Here is a 15,389-nt window from a genome sequence, read left to right as displayed (position 1 = left end):
TTGGTCATTGCGGTAAAATCCGTCGCTAACGACATTAACGACAGTTTTAGCGACGATTTCACCGTCTCAAACATTTGTTTTGTAGTGTTAAAAAGGAGCAATATGAATAAAAAGTGTAGAAGTAACGGTTTCCATCAAAAAACTTAAACAATTCAACTTCAGATTTTTAAAAGAGGGAAAAAAAACAAACCAATGAAAATAATTAGTTCCAACATGGCAACATCAACCAAAAAATCGTATCCCTCCAAATATTTTTCACATATTTAACCAAGAAGTCATCGAAAAAAAAATTAGTTCAAGTCCAAAAATGTGTGTGTGTGCTTCAACATGCTATAATTTGAGCAGATGTCGATCCATGTTTAAAGAATGAATTTTAATTGTAATTTCAGCCACAATAGCAAATTGTCATTTTAGGGAAAAAAAATATTTCAGAGATGTATAAAACCATTATTTTCACAATTGTTTGAAAAAACGAACAACTTCAGTTTGCATTCTTGCTTTCCAAGTGTTCAACTCATTTTCATAAGAACAACTGGATAAGAATATCAAACCACATTTTTGTAAACACATTCCAGGGACTAAGCCAAAGTATCACATGTCGAAAATAAATATCGGTCATAATTAGCAACAATAATGTAAAGTAAAGACAATGTAAACCAATTGCAAGTTATCCTAAAACTTTTTAATCAAGTTATGTTTGACAAAAACTTGTGTGGGACGGTCTCACGGATCATATTTTGTGAGATAGATATCTTATTTGGATCATCTATTAAAAAATATTATTTTTTATTCTAAGAGTATTACTTTTTATTATGAATATCCATAAGGTTGACTCGTCTCACAGATAAAGATTCATGAGATCGTCTCACAAAAGACTTACCCGTTATTTAATCATGATCTAAACAGTATGAATTCAATTTCTATGTCCATGTATTGGTACAAAACTATAATAAAACTTTTAAATGTCATCACTAAAATGATTAATATCAAAGAATCATGTTTTAGATTTTTGGAAATCTAAACAAATCGATGAAAATACCAAACAATTTTTATAAAGTCCTAATTCTTTATAAAATAGAAAAAGATGTACAACCTACATAACCACTGCAAGTGTAACATTAATTTATTATTCAAATGGATTATATGCAGTCACAAAATATAAATCAATCATAAAAATTATAAGTCTAACTAAATGCATTATGCCTTACAAATTTAATGTGTAATTATTTCATACTATTAAATAATTAAGCTTGAAGTTATGTTATTTTTTTAAATCACAAATCATTTACTAAGATAGTTTCAGAAATGCGAAGGTGCGATTTGTCAGTGATCTTTTTAATTGAATTAGAGTTCATAATTTATATTTATATTTTTACAAAAATTACATAAATATTTTAATTCAAGATGACAAATTAGCTAAACTCGCTTAAGTCTTCCATTCCTTTTCGTAATTATTTTTTTTATTTTTATTTTTAAACAATTACATAAATATTTTAATTCAAGATGAAAGATTACCTGAACTCGCTTTAAGTCCTCCATTCCTTTTCGTAATTCGCACGAGACAAACAAGCAAGAAAAATTACAAAACCATTTTTATTTTACACGCGAATTGAAATACATTTCTATATGCATAACTTCAACACTAATTTCATCCTTAATACACAGATTTTCTCAAGAACACAGGGCTGCAGGTGACGATGATGTCTTTGACAACTTTTCTGAGAGTATTGAGGTTTTCTCAGAAACACAAGCCGGCAGGGGACGATGATGTCTTTGACAACTTTTCTAAGAGTGGATCCCAAATGATTCCCTCATTTCCCTGCTTACTACAACGACCAACACTCACAGGAGCCTCAGTCACCTTGGTCACGAGATTTGCCTTCTCGGCCTTGGCTCTCAGTCGAAGGCGCTCAGCTCTCGAGCCAATGACCTGCCCCAGTATTGAACCAGCAACAGGTCAAGGCCATTGCTGTTTTTGGCATCAATACAGATTTCCTGAGCATGGCTATGAACGGGATTGCAGCATGCACAGCAGTGAACCAAGATAGTGAGAACTTTTTGGTATGCTCTCTCCAAGCCCCCAGTGGGATATTAGCTATGATGCCTAGCATGCCTATCACGAATACCTTTGCAGGTAATGGCTGTGGACGCATGGTTTTGACAAGGGCAGTCTTGGCGAGGGCAGCCCTAGCTGCGACTACTGTGGAGGGGCATTTGAGCTTGATTCCAGGTGGTGGCTGAAGGGCTGTTGCCACGAGGGGAAGGACTCCACTCACTGCTCTATAGGACTTGGCAATTGGACAGTTTCCAGCTTTAAACCACTCGTTTCCGAGTGTCTCGTGCTTCGAAGAATCACCCTAAATTGCATATGGAAGATCCATTTATTAGTAACCTGAACTGGTGAGTATTTCACCAAACAAATGTTTGAACAGACACCTAAAAGCTAAAAACCATTTATTAGTAACCTGAACTGGCAAGTATTTCACTAAACAAGTGTTTGAACAGACACCTAAAAGCTAAAAACATGTAGTCCTGTTCTAGGAATGTATAGATATCGTTCAAACTAAAAGCTAAAACATTTAGTCGTGTTCTAGGAATGTATAGATATGTACAGAAGAAACAAACGTAAGGACAATTCTCATCAACATCAAATAAAGAAGGTGCGCACATCATCAAAGAAAGAAGGCGTGAAGAACATCAGATAAAGTTCGTATTTAATAATTTTTTTTGAAGATAGATGAAATGAAAGTACACATTGAACATCCAACTATTGATTGCTTTAAGTTTAGAAAATCAGAATGTGAATGCATCAGAGCTTTCAGTATGACCGTTTTTAACAGCACCAACAAGATGATAAGCTAAATTCTTTACAGAACTTTCATTAGTACCACCTTGTAGAAGCAATAACAGAGTGGTTCCCAAAGAACATACCTTAGATGACAGCTCTTCCTTTCCTGATGACTCAGGCGTCTTATTCTGAATCTTCCCAAAAAAGAAATGGAAACCAAAGGGCCCTCCTGGTCCAAATGCTGACATACTGATGGAGGCAGCTTTTGAGGCCAAAGGATTGAATTCTCGTACAGCATCGGTGTTAAGATTGTCAACACAAAGTTGTGAGTTTCCTGAGAGAGGAACAACCCCATCTTTCCCGTGAAAAACTTTGAATGCCAAATCAAAGTTGGAGCCATCTTCAAATATTGGGCCTCTGGCTCCCCTCAACTGAAAATATAAACAATAAAAGACTGGTGGCTGTCATAAAGTTGTACTTATGATACAGTAAAGAAAAGAAAGATAGTGAGCAAGAGTAAGGAACCTATAAAAATTGTGTTTAAGTTGAAATATTTTCAAAATGGATGGACAACTAAGAGTTGTTTAAAAAATCAAACAAGAAGAACTTACAGGAGCAGGAAAATTCAGAGAAGAAAACGAAAAGTTGGTTGGCTTATCGATGTTCCTCAAGAATGGACATTTCTGAATGTCCTGTTTGCTCAAATAACAATCAGATGTATCCTCATTCAGCCGCTTGCACAAAAATTCCATCGACATTCTTCTCAGAGCTATTTATCCACAGCTGAAATTTTCTGCTTATTTAGCATTTATAAATGAAAATAATATCACAGAAACGTCTACATGTTCGTACACATTTAAAATTCAATATCTCACTCACGTGACTTGAAAAGAGTGTCACTTTGTCTCTTTCGCTCATCAAAGAGTGGCAATAATAAATAATATGTTCAAATAAATAAAGCAACAAACTAAAATATCTAGATCCTAAATAAGGAACAAAAACTCGGAAAAGCATTTAGTCTGTTATCGAAAAAATGAAATTTGCCAACTGCAATCTCCGAACTGTAACTTGACGAAAATCCAGAAGTTTGGATATATATAGAAAAAAAATTGACTCCCCTCCCTCATTATTCCACAAGTCAAAGAAATTGGAAGATGCAAGTTTAGACGATAAGCTTAAGAGAAGAGTTAAAGCCTAAAAAAAAAGCCTCTAAGTGGAAGTGGCCCTCTGGCTTATTAACAACTCGACATTTTATAGTGGAGATAATGTGGGACATGTTATATTACCCATCCTTTGAAAACCGATGCCCACGGCAGCTACTTTGGACAGTTTTTACTCATCTAATAACATTCGGCGCAAACATTTTATTCTAGCCTACAATGTAAGCAAAAGCGACATTCTTGATTCTGACCCAATCAAAGCTTTTTCCCCAGTTATCACTTCCACTGCATTAACTCTCAACAAGAAAACAAATGTTAGGGCAATAAGCCCAAGTGGAGAGCTCAAATTCAAAACGAGTAGGGTTCAATGTGTAGCCAATGTGGGAAAGGTAATGTGCATAGATGTAAACATTTTGCTTTGCAACAATAGCTATGATATTGTATCTTTGAGCAAGAAGTAGATTATCCGAAGGAACTTAGCACCTTCCCCCTTTCATTACCGTAATTTAGGATGGAACATAAACAACTGAAATAATGGGAAATGATGCAGCCTCACCAATTTTGAAGTTAATCAAGCACTATACAACTGTCTCGAGTCCTATGATGTGTTTAGATCCCAAACAAATAAATAACTCATCCGGTGAACGCAACAATATGTGGCCAACCTAAAAAACAATTGAAGTATAGCTACCATGCATCGTCTCGTTTTGCACTCGGTTCAAATTTAACACATTTTGCATGATTTCCAACTCTAAGGACTGAATTCCAAATACAGACACATTTGGACAAACTCCAACTGAAAGTATAACAAAACACCAATGTTTTTGCAAAGTAGCGATCAACTGTAATAATATATGAATTGATATAGCTTGACTAACAAAAGTTAATGATGAATAAAGCAACTAGATGAGAAAACACGCACCAAATGGACTACATTGTAAAATAAACTATCGGACGGAATTTCCCATGAACATCTAAATTCAATGCTTGAATCAAAATCCAGTAAAAAATGCAACATAAAAAACTACGAAAAGCATAAATCTTCCAGACTTCGGTGAAAATGGACAAATAGTAAAGAAAATCGAAACACTACAATCGAGCTAGATCAAAATTAAGAGAACAGAGATCAATCAAAGAAAATGCGGAAGGAATAATGATTCCACCTGAAGATCAGGGGCGGGCGGCACCAGAGCTCCGGCGTAGTGGGAAACGTGTGGTGAGCACAGAGACTACAGAAGGGAATAAAGTGGTGGGATTTTTGTACTGACCGAGGAGCACGTGGCACGTTTAGGACTGGATACTTGTTCAGCCCGTCAAATGGAATCGATACTTAATGTTGCCGGTCAAGTGAGTGGTTCAACAGCAACCTCATCTGTAGAATGGGTTTGGTGGGGATTTGGGCCATCCGGTGAATGCTTAAACCTTCCACGTGGCATTTTGTTAGCCCAATTAACATTTGTGAAATTAATTAAAATACCAAAAAATATTTGTTCCATAAATATTTGCTTTTACAATGTTTCGTGTTCATCTCATATCAAAAATAATATTTTTGAAATAAAAATAAATATTTTTTTAAATTGAGTAGAATTTTAGACATATTTCGCTAAATTAACCGTGAGATTTTTTGTGTTCTCTTTTTGTTGAAGTCAAAATTTCAAATATTGACAATTTGGCCTCACAATTGAAGGAATAGGTCTTTTGTGAGACGGTTCTCACGAATTTTTATCTGTGAGACGGGTTAACTCTATTGATATTCATAATAAAAAAGTAATACTCGTAGCATAGAAAATAATATTTTTTTCGTGGATGACTCGAATAAGAGATCTGTCTCACAAAATACGACCCGTGAGATCGTTTCACACAAGTTTTTTGCCCAACTGAAGTTCCACCTCAACACGTGACCTAAACTATTTGTTAAAATTAGGTAAGGGACTCTTATTTAATACACAATTATATAGATTTTACATGTGTCTTTATTTGTTTTTTTGTTTTTTTAAATTTTCAATATCACATTTTATAGGTATAAGCAAAACTACTTAGTTTTTGTAGCTAATTTATTGGAGTAATTTGTCTAACTTGTATAATATTATTTTAAAATTCAAATCTATGCAATATAATTTAAGTTATCATAAAATTAAATAATTTAATCATTCAATTCGTTATTAGAATTTGAACATTTGATCGCAATATCTATCTAAAAAAATTAATATTGCTTGTGTGTGCCTTGTTTTGTAATTCCCACACAACTCCCTCTTTCTCTTTTTAAAAGCACATAAAATGAAATTTATGTAAAAAAAATTACAAACTTATTAAGAACTACCAAATTTTAAATTTTATTTTAAACTTGGTTTTTTTAAATACTTATAAAAAGCACGTATTAAATAATAACAATAATAAAGATATATATATATATATATATATATATATAGATATTAAATAATTTACGACCAAGTCGTAAATTATCCCCCTTTTGGCGGCCATGCAGGAACTTATCGATCTATTGTTATAATTTAATTTAATAAATGGAACATGTAGTATTAATTATATATTTATTCATCGAAATGTTCAAATAGTAATTCGTAAATGATTTTTTTTTTTGGGAATTAGAGAAGACGTGAATCTTAAACTCGAAATCTGATATTAAATTTAAAATATTGATGTCAGATGAGTTATAAGTCCGGGATCGATTAGAAATTAATAAGATAATAATTGATAATATTGGAAACTATTATTTTCCAAAATTTTATAGATATCATTGGAAAGTATCGTAGGCTTGTTTTTTTCCCCAAATTTCTTGCCCACAAAGCTAAGATTCACAATCGACCCTCCCCTATTTAAACCAAATCCCAAGTCATCATCATTCAAAGGGGCGGTGGTCACGAGGCCAGTAAATCAAATCATTCGGCGGAGGGAGATAGAGAGCGGGATTAAGGGTGGCATCTCTCGGATTCTTCTCCTTAGGTTATGCCGTCCTCCTCAAAGGTATCTACTCCTCTGTTTGCTATCGATACATGTATGTATTTCTTCTGTAATTACTGGGCTGTGATCTGATTTCGAATAATCGCGGGTTCTGTGTTGATGTCGGAAGATCTGGTGTAGGTTTCTGTTTGATGTTTGGGGGTGAGATATTGGTGATTTGATTGCAATTGTTTCCCGTTTGTGTACGCTTTTAGAATTCGGTGTGTTATTGTTTGAATTTGGATGTTTGGTTTCCTTCTTTTTGGGTTATACGTTGGAATTCATTCCCCATGTTGGTATCCTGTGCGCGTGTATGTATGTACGACGTGTGCTTATAATCATGGTGTGATTTGGTCAGATCTGGCTTTTGTTTTTTAGGATTTTGTATTGAATATCCTGGGATCTAGTATAGGTTTTCGTTTTAAATTTAAGAGTAGGATGTTTGCAGTAGTTGTTTGAATTTTTGGTTCTATAGGGTATGCTTTTAATGTTTTCATTGCAATTATTTACATGAAGTACCTTTTTTGACATTGTTTGCATTTGGATATTTTTGTTTCTCCTCGTCTTTCTCTGCGTATGTATGTGTGAATGCTCTGCTAATGTTTATTCCTATTGTGTGATGGGTGGGTTATTTGATGTGTTAACACCCCCCCCCCCCCTCCCCCTCCTCTCTATGTTCTGTTATCGGTTAGTTTTGAATCTTTGCGGTGCTCGGTGTTGTGACTCATATTATCTCATTGAAGTTTGGGTTAGGCATGAGGCTATACGGTTTTGCAATGTTTTAGTATATTCTCTAGCAGAGTATGATCGGCTTTTCAAATCAAGACTGCCTATTGATTTTTGGATATGTTATTTTAAATTATACAAGAAAACCAGTTAAAATGTTGCTAAGTTAAGGACTGAACTTGGCCTACATTTATTTGTCGTATACGATTCTATTATTTCTTAATGGTTTCAGTCTTACATCAGTATACCTATTGTAATACTTCATTAGCTTCTGATTTCTTTCAAGTCCCCTTCTACTTCCAGGTGGTGAGTTTATTATCTGGAAATGAGCAATGGATACATAATTTGTCGATCTTATTATTGAAAATCCCCATGTTATTGTTGCTTACGTTTGTCAATATAATGTATGTGTATGTTTTGCTTTATCCCCATGTACGCTGTATGCCTGTAGCTATTTTAACTGCATATAGGTTTACAAGTAGCTAACTTAGTTTGTTTCTTTATGCTTTCAGGTTGTGTTAGGTTTAAATTTGAACCGATTAAAATTATCTAGGACATGGAGCACATTAGCCTCTGGTCAAATTGCCACCAGCACCGGGTTTTGCCATTCCAGGAAATTCTTGAGTGGCGACTTTTGTCATCAGAGCATCTCTTCTCGTTTCCTTCGTTAATTGTACTTAGTGAACAGCTTTTCTTAAATGATCAGCACAGGAAACCGAACATGTATTTCTTCTAAAATACCTGTTGGAACTTTGGAGCAGTTCTACAAGGGGCTGCTCTCACTGTTTGTTCTTGACGCTTTTTATGCTGCAGATTCCCATTCTTTTGTCCTTCTTCTTGAATAATCATATAGTTGCTAGAGCATTGCAGATACAACATGCATCTGAGATCCTTTGATCACCAATTTCTGAGGTATTTCCTAGTCATTTAAGCATATGGAATGATGATCATGTAGTTACCATCAATTTTCTTTCTTTGTTTATACCAGGGCCGACTTCTGCAAGGGTTTGAAAAGGCGGTTTTTTGTGTGATTAAGCATTAGTTAGCTTGTTGCTCTGTAATTGTGCCGAGTGTGATTCTATCAGAACTTTGCTTTTCACTTTCTCAAGGATGATCTGTTGAATGAGGCAAGGTTTTGTTGGCCAAGGGTTTGCACCAAGTTCAGTATTTTAACATTGCCAGGAAATTTTGGTAGACCTTTGTGTCTAGAGACAATATACATTTATTCGGTAGAATCTGACGCAATCATTTAGTTTTAAGTTATCAAGATGGTATTCAGCTCCTTATATTCACCGCCTTTTCCGCCTCATCTACACTTTCAAGTCTTTGATGCGGTATACTTCCTGAATAAGGCTGTCAAGCCAGTCCATCATAATCCTTTTGGCCTTCTCACAGTGGAGTGCAGCTAAAAAGTTGATGGTGAAGATTGCTGAATCAGCCAGGCCTTTCTGGTTATTATATTAAGTAATTTAGTGATTCTATAAGCTTCAATTTTTTTGTTGTCTACTCACTGTTCTCCAAGTAATAGTGCCACAAGCAGTTGAACCGCAAAAAATGGAAAGGTGATTCACGGTGTAACCCTGAATCTTTTCTTTACGTATTATTAGTTTGTTTATTATTGTTTTCACCTCTAAATATTTTCCCATGTAGATACAAGATCATAAGGGAAGTTGGTAATGGCACATTTGGAACTGTATGGCGAGCTTTAAGCAAACAGTCTGGTGAAGTGGTAGGTTTATGTTAGTTTTGACTTTTACTGTTGGACATTCTGTTTTGAATCAATTCCTGATCTCAAAGTTGAAAATCAGACTTTGAAATTGAAATTGACACAACTAATTCATTTGATAGGTGGCAATTAAAAAAATGAAGAAGAAATATTACTCGTGGGAAGAATGTGTGAGCCTGAGAGAAGTCAAGGTGACAGAGTATTTGCATTTTTGGTTGGTTTTTAAGTTCTCTTTTTATATATGAGATTAAATAACAGGTTTCTTTTTGTCAGTCACTGAGGAAAATGAGCCACTCAAACATCGTAAAGCTCAAGGAAGTAATTAGGGAAAATGATATCTTGTACTTTGTTTTTGAGTACATGGTATGCATTCTCTCGTTGGTTTTCCTGTATGTCTTGCCAGTTATTACTACATATAGACACTCATTATGTGTTACTTTTTTTCAGGAATGCAATTTATACCAGCTTATGAAAGACAGAGGAAAGCTGTTTTCAGAAACCGAGGTGAAAAACTGGTGCTTCCAAGTATTTCAAGGTCTCGCGTACATGCACCAGCGAGGATACTTTCATCGAGACCTCAAGCCAGGTTAAGACTTGTTTATTATCTGCAACTTGACTGAAACCTACTTGCCTATGATATCCAGCAAATTTATCTGGATTAGTTTGGAGATTGGAGCTTTTCATGATAATATCAGCTTTTCGACCTTGTGGGCTTGGTACATGGCTAATTTTTTGATTCTCAGTTCGCTTGGTCTTACATTTTTTCAGTTTGATTATTAATTCTTTGATGAATTTATTTACAATAACTGATGAAGTATAAACTTCGTTTCAATTCTATTTGGTTAGTTGTGCAATAAATATTTCTTTTATGCATTATGTTACGGACTTGTGGATCCTCGAGTCATTTGGCAACTGGAATGTACAAGCTGGTAAAATATTTATTTGTTATCATCTAGAGTGGAATCCAAATGAATTGAATCAAATGAAATATTACTAATTTTTCATGTTTGAGGTTGAGTAAAAAAAATTTAATCTGCCCATAGTTAGAAATCGAATTATTTTAGACTTGACTTAAAGTTAGAATTTGAGCTTGACTCATTTGGTTAAACTTAATTATCGAGCTCTTATCAAACAATGACTTGAATTCAGGTTTGAGCACGTGTATTTGGAGCATGTTAACAAAAAATATTGAAACTCATGAGCACATCATACAAGATAATCTGGCCTCGAATTCAGTTTGAACACATCGTGGAGTTCTGTAGAGTGCGATAATTTTGAATGCCAATTGAATAATATTTGAGTTAGATTGAATACCTTGCGAACCAGCTCATTTTTGCATACTAATCCTGAATTTGTTTGATCGACGCATTGCATATTTTTTAGATGTGGTTTGTCCTAGTATATTTATTTGCTGGTTTATTGGTGAAAATTTTGGAAAATAACCTTGGTTATATTTTGTTTTTGAAAAATAACCCTCGCGAAGTGATACTTTGATCAATGTTATTTTCTAACCATCCCGTTTATCGGTTGATGCTTATGTCAGAGAACTTGCTAGTATCAAAGGATGTCATAAAAATTGCCGATTTTGGTCTTGCTCGCGAGATCAACTCTCAACCTCCATTCACTGAATATGTCTCGACACGCTGGTGGGTGGTTATTCTCTACTTTTCTATTTATTTCTATTCCAGTGTTCGTGTAGATTGCTGTAACTTGTGATATGCAGGTACCGAGCTCCTGAAGTTCTGCTTCAGTCACCAACTTACGGTCCCCCGGTTGGTGAGTATATATGAAAAGTTTTCCTTATAACGCTTTCCCATGAGATGTTATGATTTTCTCTTCTTCGCTCCAGACATGTGGGCAATGGGTGCTATAATGGCTGAATTATGCACACTCCGTCCTCTATTTCCAGGCTCAAGGTTATACTTCTTTAGAGGCCTTCTTATTTATTCTTTTCTAGAATTTGCTTTTATTAGATTGGTGGACTGTGGCAGTTGATGTCTGCCTGAATAGTATGCCTCTCATAGTCATGATTCATGTCATTTTTATTGCCTCATAGTCTAGGTGTAAATTGCTATAGTTTCTTAGTTTTTTTTATCACCTTGTCTTGCCAAATACTTTTATACTCCTACCTATTTTTAAAGTGGAAAAGCGCACAGATTGTGAAACTTGGTGTCGGCCCACGCATAAAAAAACAAATTCAACTGGAGAGCGAGATACCTTCCTATCCATATTTTGAGATTAAATTACAACACAAATACGTAATCTTGACACAATTTAATCGACATAATTAATTACTTCAGCTAAAATAGGTTTCCCTCATTAACGAACTAAATGATATTTAGTGTAACCTAGGATTTGGCGTTCTCTTACAGTTGAGATACTTTTTATTGTGTTCCTTCCTTTAAAGATATGTTTGTTCCTTTCTTTTCACAACTTCCAATTAGTTGCCATCATCACTGACTTATATAATTTTTTAGATGTTTCATCTCTTCCAAGCATGTTATCTGTCTCTTATATGACAATTCTAACCTGCTTTAATGTTCTCTTATTTTTTTGGTGCAGTGAGGCAAATGAAATTTACAAAATATGCTCTGTGATAGGCAGCCCAACCAATAATGAATGGCCTGAGGGGATTGAACTTGCTAATGCCATCAGTTACCAGTTCCCACAAGTGAGTGTAAAATTTTTCTCCAGATGCCAATAAATGTAGTGTCAGGAGCATTTATTTGTTCTCCATTAAGGGCATTATTTTTTATCTACATTGGTTCACGATATTTCAGACAATATTTCTGATTGTTTAAATCTAATTTTCTAGCATAAGGATAAAATTAATATCAAGAAAATCAGTATAGCCTTGTCATTTAATTTTTTGGCAAAATGAAACGAAGTGCTGCTAGAGAAATTGCTCTTGTGAGCATTTGATTTGTGTGCTTTCCTAATTGTAAAAGCACTTCAACCAGAATATTCATTCCAAACATTTTTCATTTCATATTTTGTTATTTTATTCGATGGGACAATTGGTTTGGTGATTAGTCCTGAAGCTACTTCTGTACACTAATATAATTATGTGGCAGGTCGCTGGGGTGCATCTTTCGTCATTGATACCAGGTGTCAGCGAGGATGTTATTAATCTTATCACAGTAGGGAATTATTTCGTCTTCATTCCCTCCATCTACCCCTCCCTCCCCGACAGTTCTGTGAACTTTCACATACCCGAATATTGCTTTAACTGATGAACGCATATTTGTAAAACCTGTTATTTCTTAGAATCAATTTTTTATTTTGCCGCTTAACTTTTGAATTCTGTTTCCTGTTTGTGCCAAATGTAGTCACTTTGTTCATGGGATCCTTGCAAGAGGCCAACCGCCTTGGAGGCTCTTCAACACCCCTTCTTCCAGGTATCAAATTCTAATCATTTTTTACTTCCATTCTTTTTAAAATTTGGCTACGTACAACATGTTTAAATGTTCTCAGATGATAAGATTTGTTTTTACAATGTTCAGAGTTGCTTTTATGTTCCACCATCATTGCGTGCTAAAGCTACCATTGCAAAAACACCTCCTTCTGGTTAGTCTTTGATTGTCATACTCTCTTCTATCTTTGATAAATATTAAGGGCATTGGCGTTAAGATTTGAGTTGTTGCAGTGGGAACAAGAGGAGTTTTGGAGCAAAAATGCGGGAGGAGATATGCAGCTAGTTTATCAATCCCAAAGCCCAGCAACAATTTATACACTGCGAAATCCCAGTCATCTTTGAGTGCAGGTATAATGTTTTTAATAAAATAGTAATTGTTGTTGATTTGGAGTAAGAGTTGGCCAGGTCATGCAGGTTTGTGCTCTTATGAGATAGACAAATGATAAGAATCAAACGATCAAGATAAAATTTAAACATATTTATTGCACTGCGAAATCCCAGTCATCTTTGAGTGCAGGTATAATGTTTTTAATAAAATAGTAATTGTTGTTGATTTGGAGTAAGAGTTGGCCAGGTCATGCAGGTTTGTGCTCTTATGAGATAGACAAATGATAAGAATCAAACGATCAAGATAAAATTTAAACATATTTTATTGAGATTGAGGAAAAAAATAAAGAAAAAAGCCTGTTCATTGAGCTGTGTAAAATCTAAGCTCCATACAACAATTTTTTAAAATTTATGACCTTGCTCAAGCCAATAACATATACATCAGGTCATATTTTTAAAACTATTTTTAGGGAGATGCCAATCTCCAAAATTTTCTGTTGTGGGGAGCATAAAATTTTCTTTTCACGATGATTAATATTTCTGTACCTGTGTGGATCATAATTACTGTTTCGTGGAAGCGAGAGGGGTTGGGGAGTATCCTTTGTGATCGTGTTGCCTTCATCTTTCTTAGTACTGGGTTTTATACCGATTAAAGTAATTCTTCATCGTATGTATGCTCGTGTTTTCTGGGTGGCATGATCTGTTCGAATGCGTCAGACTGTAACCTCTTCTATTTCTTTACCCTCAGGCGTGCAAAGGAAGTTGGATATGAACACTCAGGTTAGTTGGAATGATGATTATCCTTGAGTTTATTGGATGAGTGGTAAATAGTGTCGTATAGTTTTGTATGAGTGTTTAGATCTTTTGTTTTTTATATAAAATAAATGTTCTGAAGTTTATCCTCTCTGTGACACAGGATATGGTTAAAAATGACAAGAATCTGAAGAACCATCTGAAGCAACAGCCAAGGTATCGACCGCCTGGCATGAATGGCCCATGTAAGTAGTAACATCATTTACTTATTTGACGAGAGGGTTTGAGGTGGACATTTTGACCGGTGCCTGATTTCCTTAACAATATTTCATTTTGAAAATTTTGGCCAGTGTCTTTTCGTTGTTACTTATTGTTCTATCAGGGTCGGTTGTGAACATAATATTTTCCATATAGGTCTGGTTGTTAATAATAATATGATAATGCTTGGATGATTTAGATATTGTGTGATAATTGAAGCTGGAATTTCTCATTGGGATTCTTATCTTGCTATGAAAAAATAATCTTGCATAAGAATATCCTTTTGACTTTTGGACGGAATTCTTTCTATGTGCGTCAATGCAGCTGGTAACGGGGGAAAAACTCGTGCCATTTCTGATACGACTGAGAAGTTGGCAAACATGAGTGTGGGCTCTGGTAGATCACTTGTGAAGCCATCTGTGCCTCCCCCACCTATGAAGGCTGGAGGTTGGCATGGGCCATCAGAATTATTGCTTGGACGAATGTCGGAACTTCCTAAACGACCTTATAATAGGAAAGTGGCGGGTTGAATAAAATTGTGACGCTATCGCTCTGTTTGTACATCTGTCGATGCTATCCTGTGTCTGCCTATAACAATGTGCTTTCATTAAAAGTTTATTCAATTCCGTGTTATAATTTTCGTTCTGTTAGGTTGAGGGTTTGATATTTTGTTATGCTAAACTTTTGTGGAAATGTTTGCTTGGTAACACCAAAGTTTGGGTGTTTCTTAGATTTTTCTACAACATTTGACTCCTCCTCGTGCAATTTGGGTTTTCGGTCTTCTGATTGGGTTTGTGTTGGTCAATTCTCTGTTTGTCCGAGGTCAAAGCATTTTAATCTGATCAGGACTCAATACAGAGTAATGCAGGTAGCAGTGATATCTAATTAAAATTTTACATGTAAATAGAGTCTAAGTTAAATTTTTATAATTTTTAAAAAAAACAAGAAATCATGGGTTGTCGTTTTAGTACCGATTGATTTGAGTGAGTATAATTTATTATCTTAGCTAAGATAATATGTGAAAATAGTTATTGTAATGCGATAAACTGTGTTTGGTAGTATGATTTTTATTTGAAGGATAAATCGTGTGGATTTGGGAGTGGAGCTCTAAAAAAGAGCTTTTCAAGTTAGTTCGATAAATATTTGATTTATATTCGAATATATTGAACCATAGCATGTTCAAATTTTTTTTAGTTGAACTCGATTCAAAATTATCTTGTTCGATAGTTCGTGAGTTTTAATATTTTATTAATATAATATTATTATATATTGAATATA

The 15,389-nt window shown here is 34.8% G+C and overlaps 1 protein-coding gene and 1 pseudogene across 1 annotated transcript; one reads left to right on the top strand and one right to left on the bottom strand.

The window, feature by feature from the left end:
- Positions 1-1,525: 1,525 nt before the first annotated feature.
- LOC142542952 (uncharacterized) lies at positions 1,526-5,252 on the bottom strand (annotated as a pseudogene).
- Positions 5,253-6,736: 1,484 nt separating this feature from the next.
- On the top strand, positions 6,737-14,856 carry LOC142542951 (cyclin-dependent kinase F-4-like). Its single transcript, XM_075649887.1, has 18 exons — positions 6,737-6,930; positions 8,145-8,544; positions 8,621-9,194; positions 9,283-9,361; positions 9,481-9,549; positions 9,632-9,721; positions 9,806-9,944; positions 10,902-11,004; positions 11,082-11,134; positions 11,208-11,274; positions 11,921-12,029; positions 12,433-12,498; positions 12,688-12,756; positions 12,862-12,925; positions 13,005-13,121; positions 13,849-13,880; positions 14,017-14,098; positions 14,436-14,856. Exons 3-18 carry the CDS (start codon positions 9,187-9,189, stop codon positions 14,639-14,641), a joined length of 1,353 nt encoding a protein of 450 aa, XP_075506002.1. The 5' UTR covers positions 6,737-6,930; positions 8,145-8,544; positions 8,621-9,186; the 3' UTR covers positions 14,642-14,856.
- Positions 14,857-15,389: the final 533 nt, after the last annotated feature.

Source organism: Primulina tabacum, chromosome 4 (assembly GCF_025594145.1).
Source record: "Primulina tabacum isolate GXHZ01 chromosome 4, ASM2559414v2, whole genome shotgun sequence".
NCBI classification, from domain to species: Eukaryota; Viridiplantae; Streptophyta; class Magnoliopsida; order Lamiales; family Gesneriaceae; genus Primulina; species Primulina tabacum.
The sequence above is the reverse complement of the archived record's forward strand: the minus strand, read 5'-3'. Positions and strand labels throughout refer to the sequence as shown.

Excerpts from the sequence above, each read along its gene's own strand:
- LOC142542951 (XM_075649887.1), top strand. Across the intron at positions 9,722-9,805 it reads ACTTTGTTTTTGAGTACATG|GAATGCAATTTATACCAGCT; the intron begins GTATGCATTCTC and ends ACTTTTTTTCAG. Across the intron at positions 11,005-11,081 it reads GAATATGTCTCGACACGCTG|GTACCGAGCTCCTGAAGTTC; the intron begins GTGGGTGGTTAT and ends TGTGATATGCAG.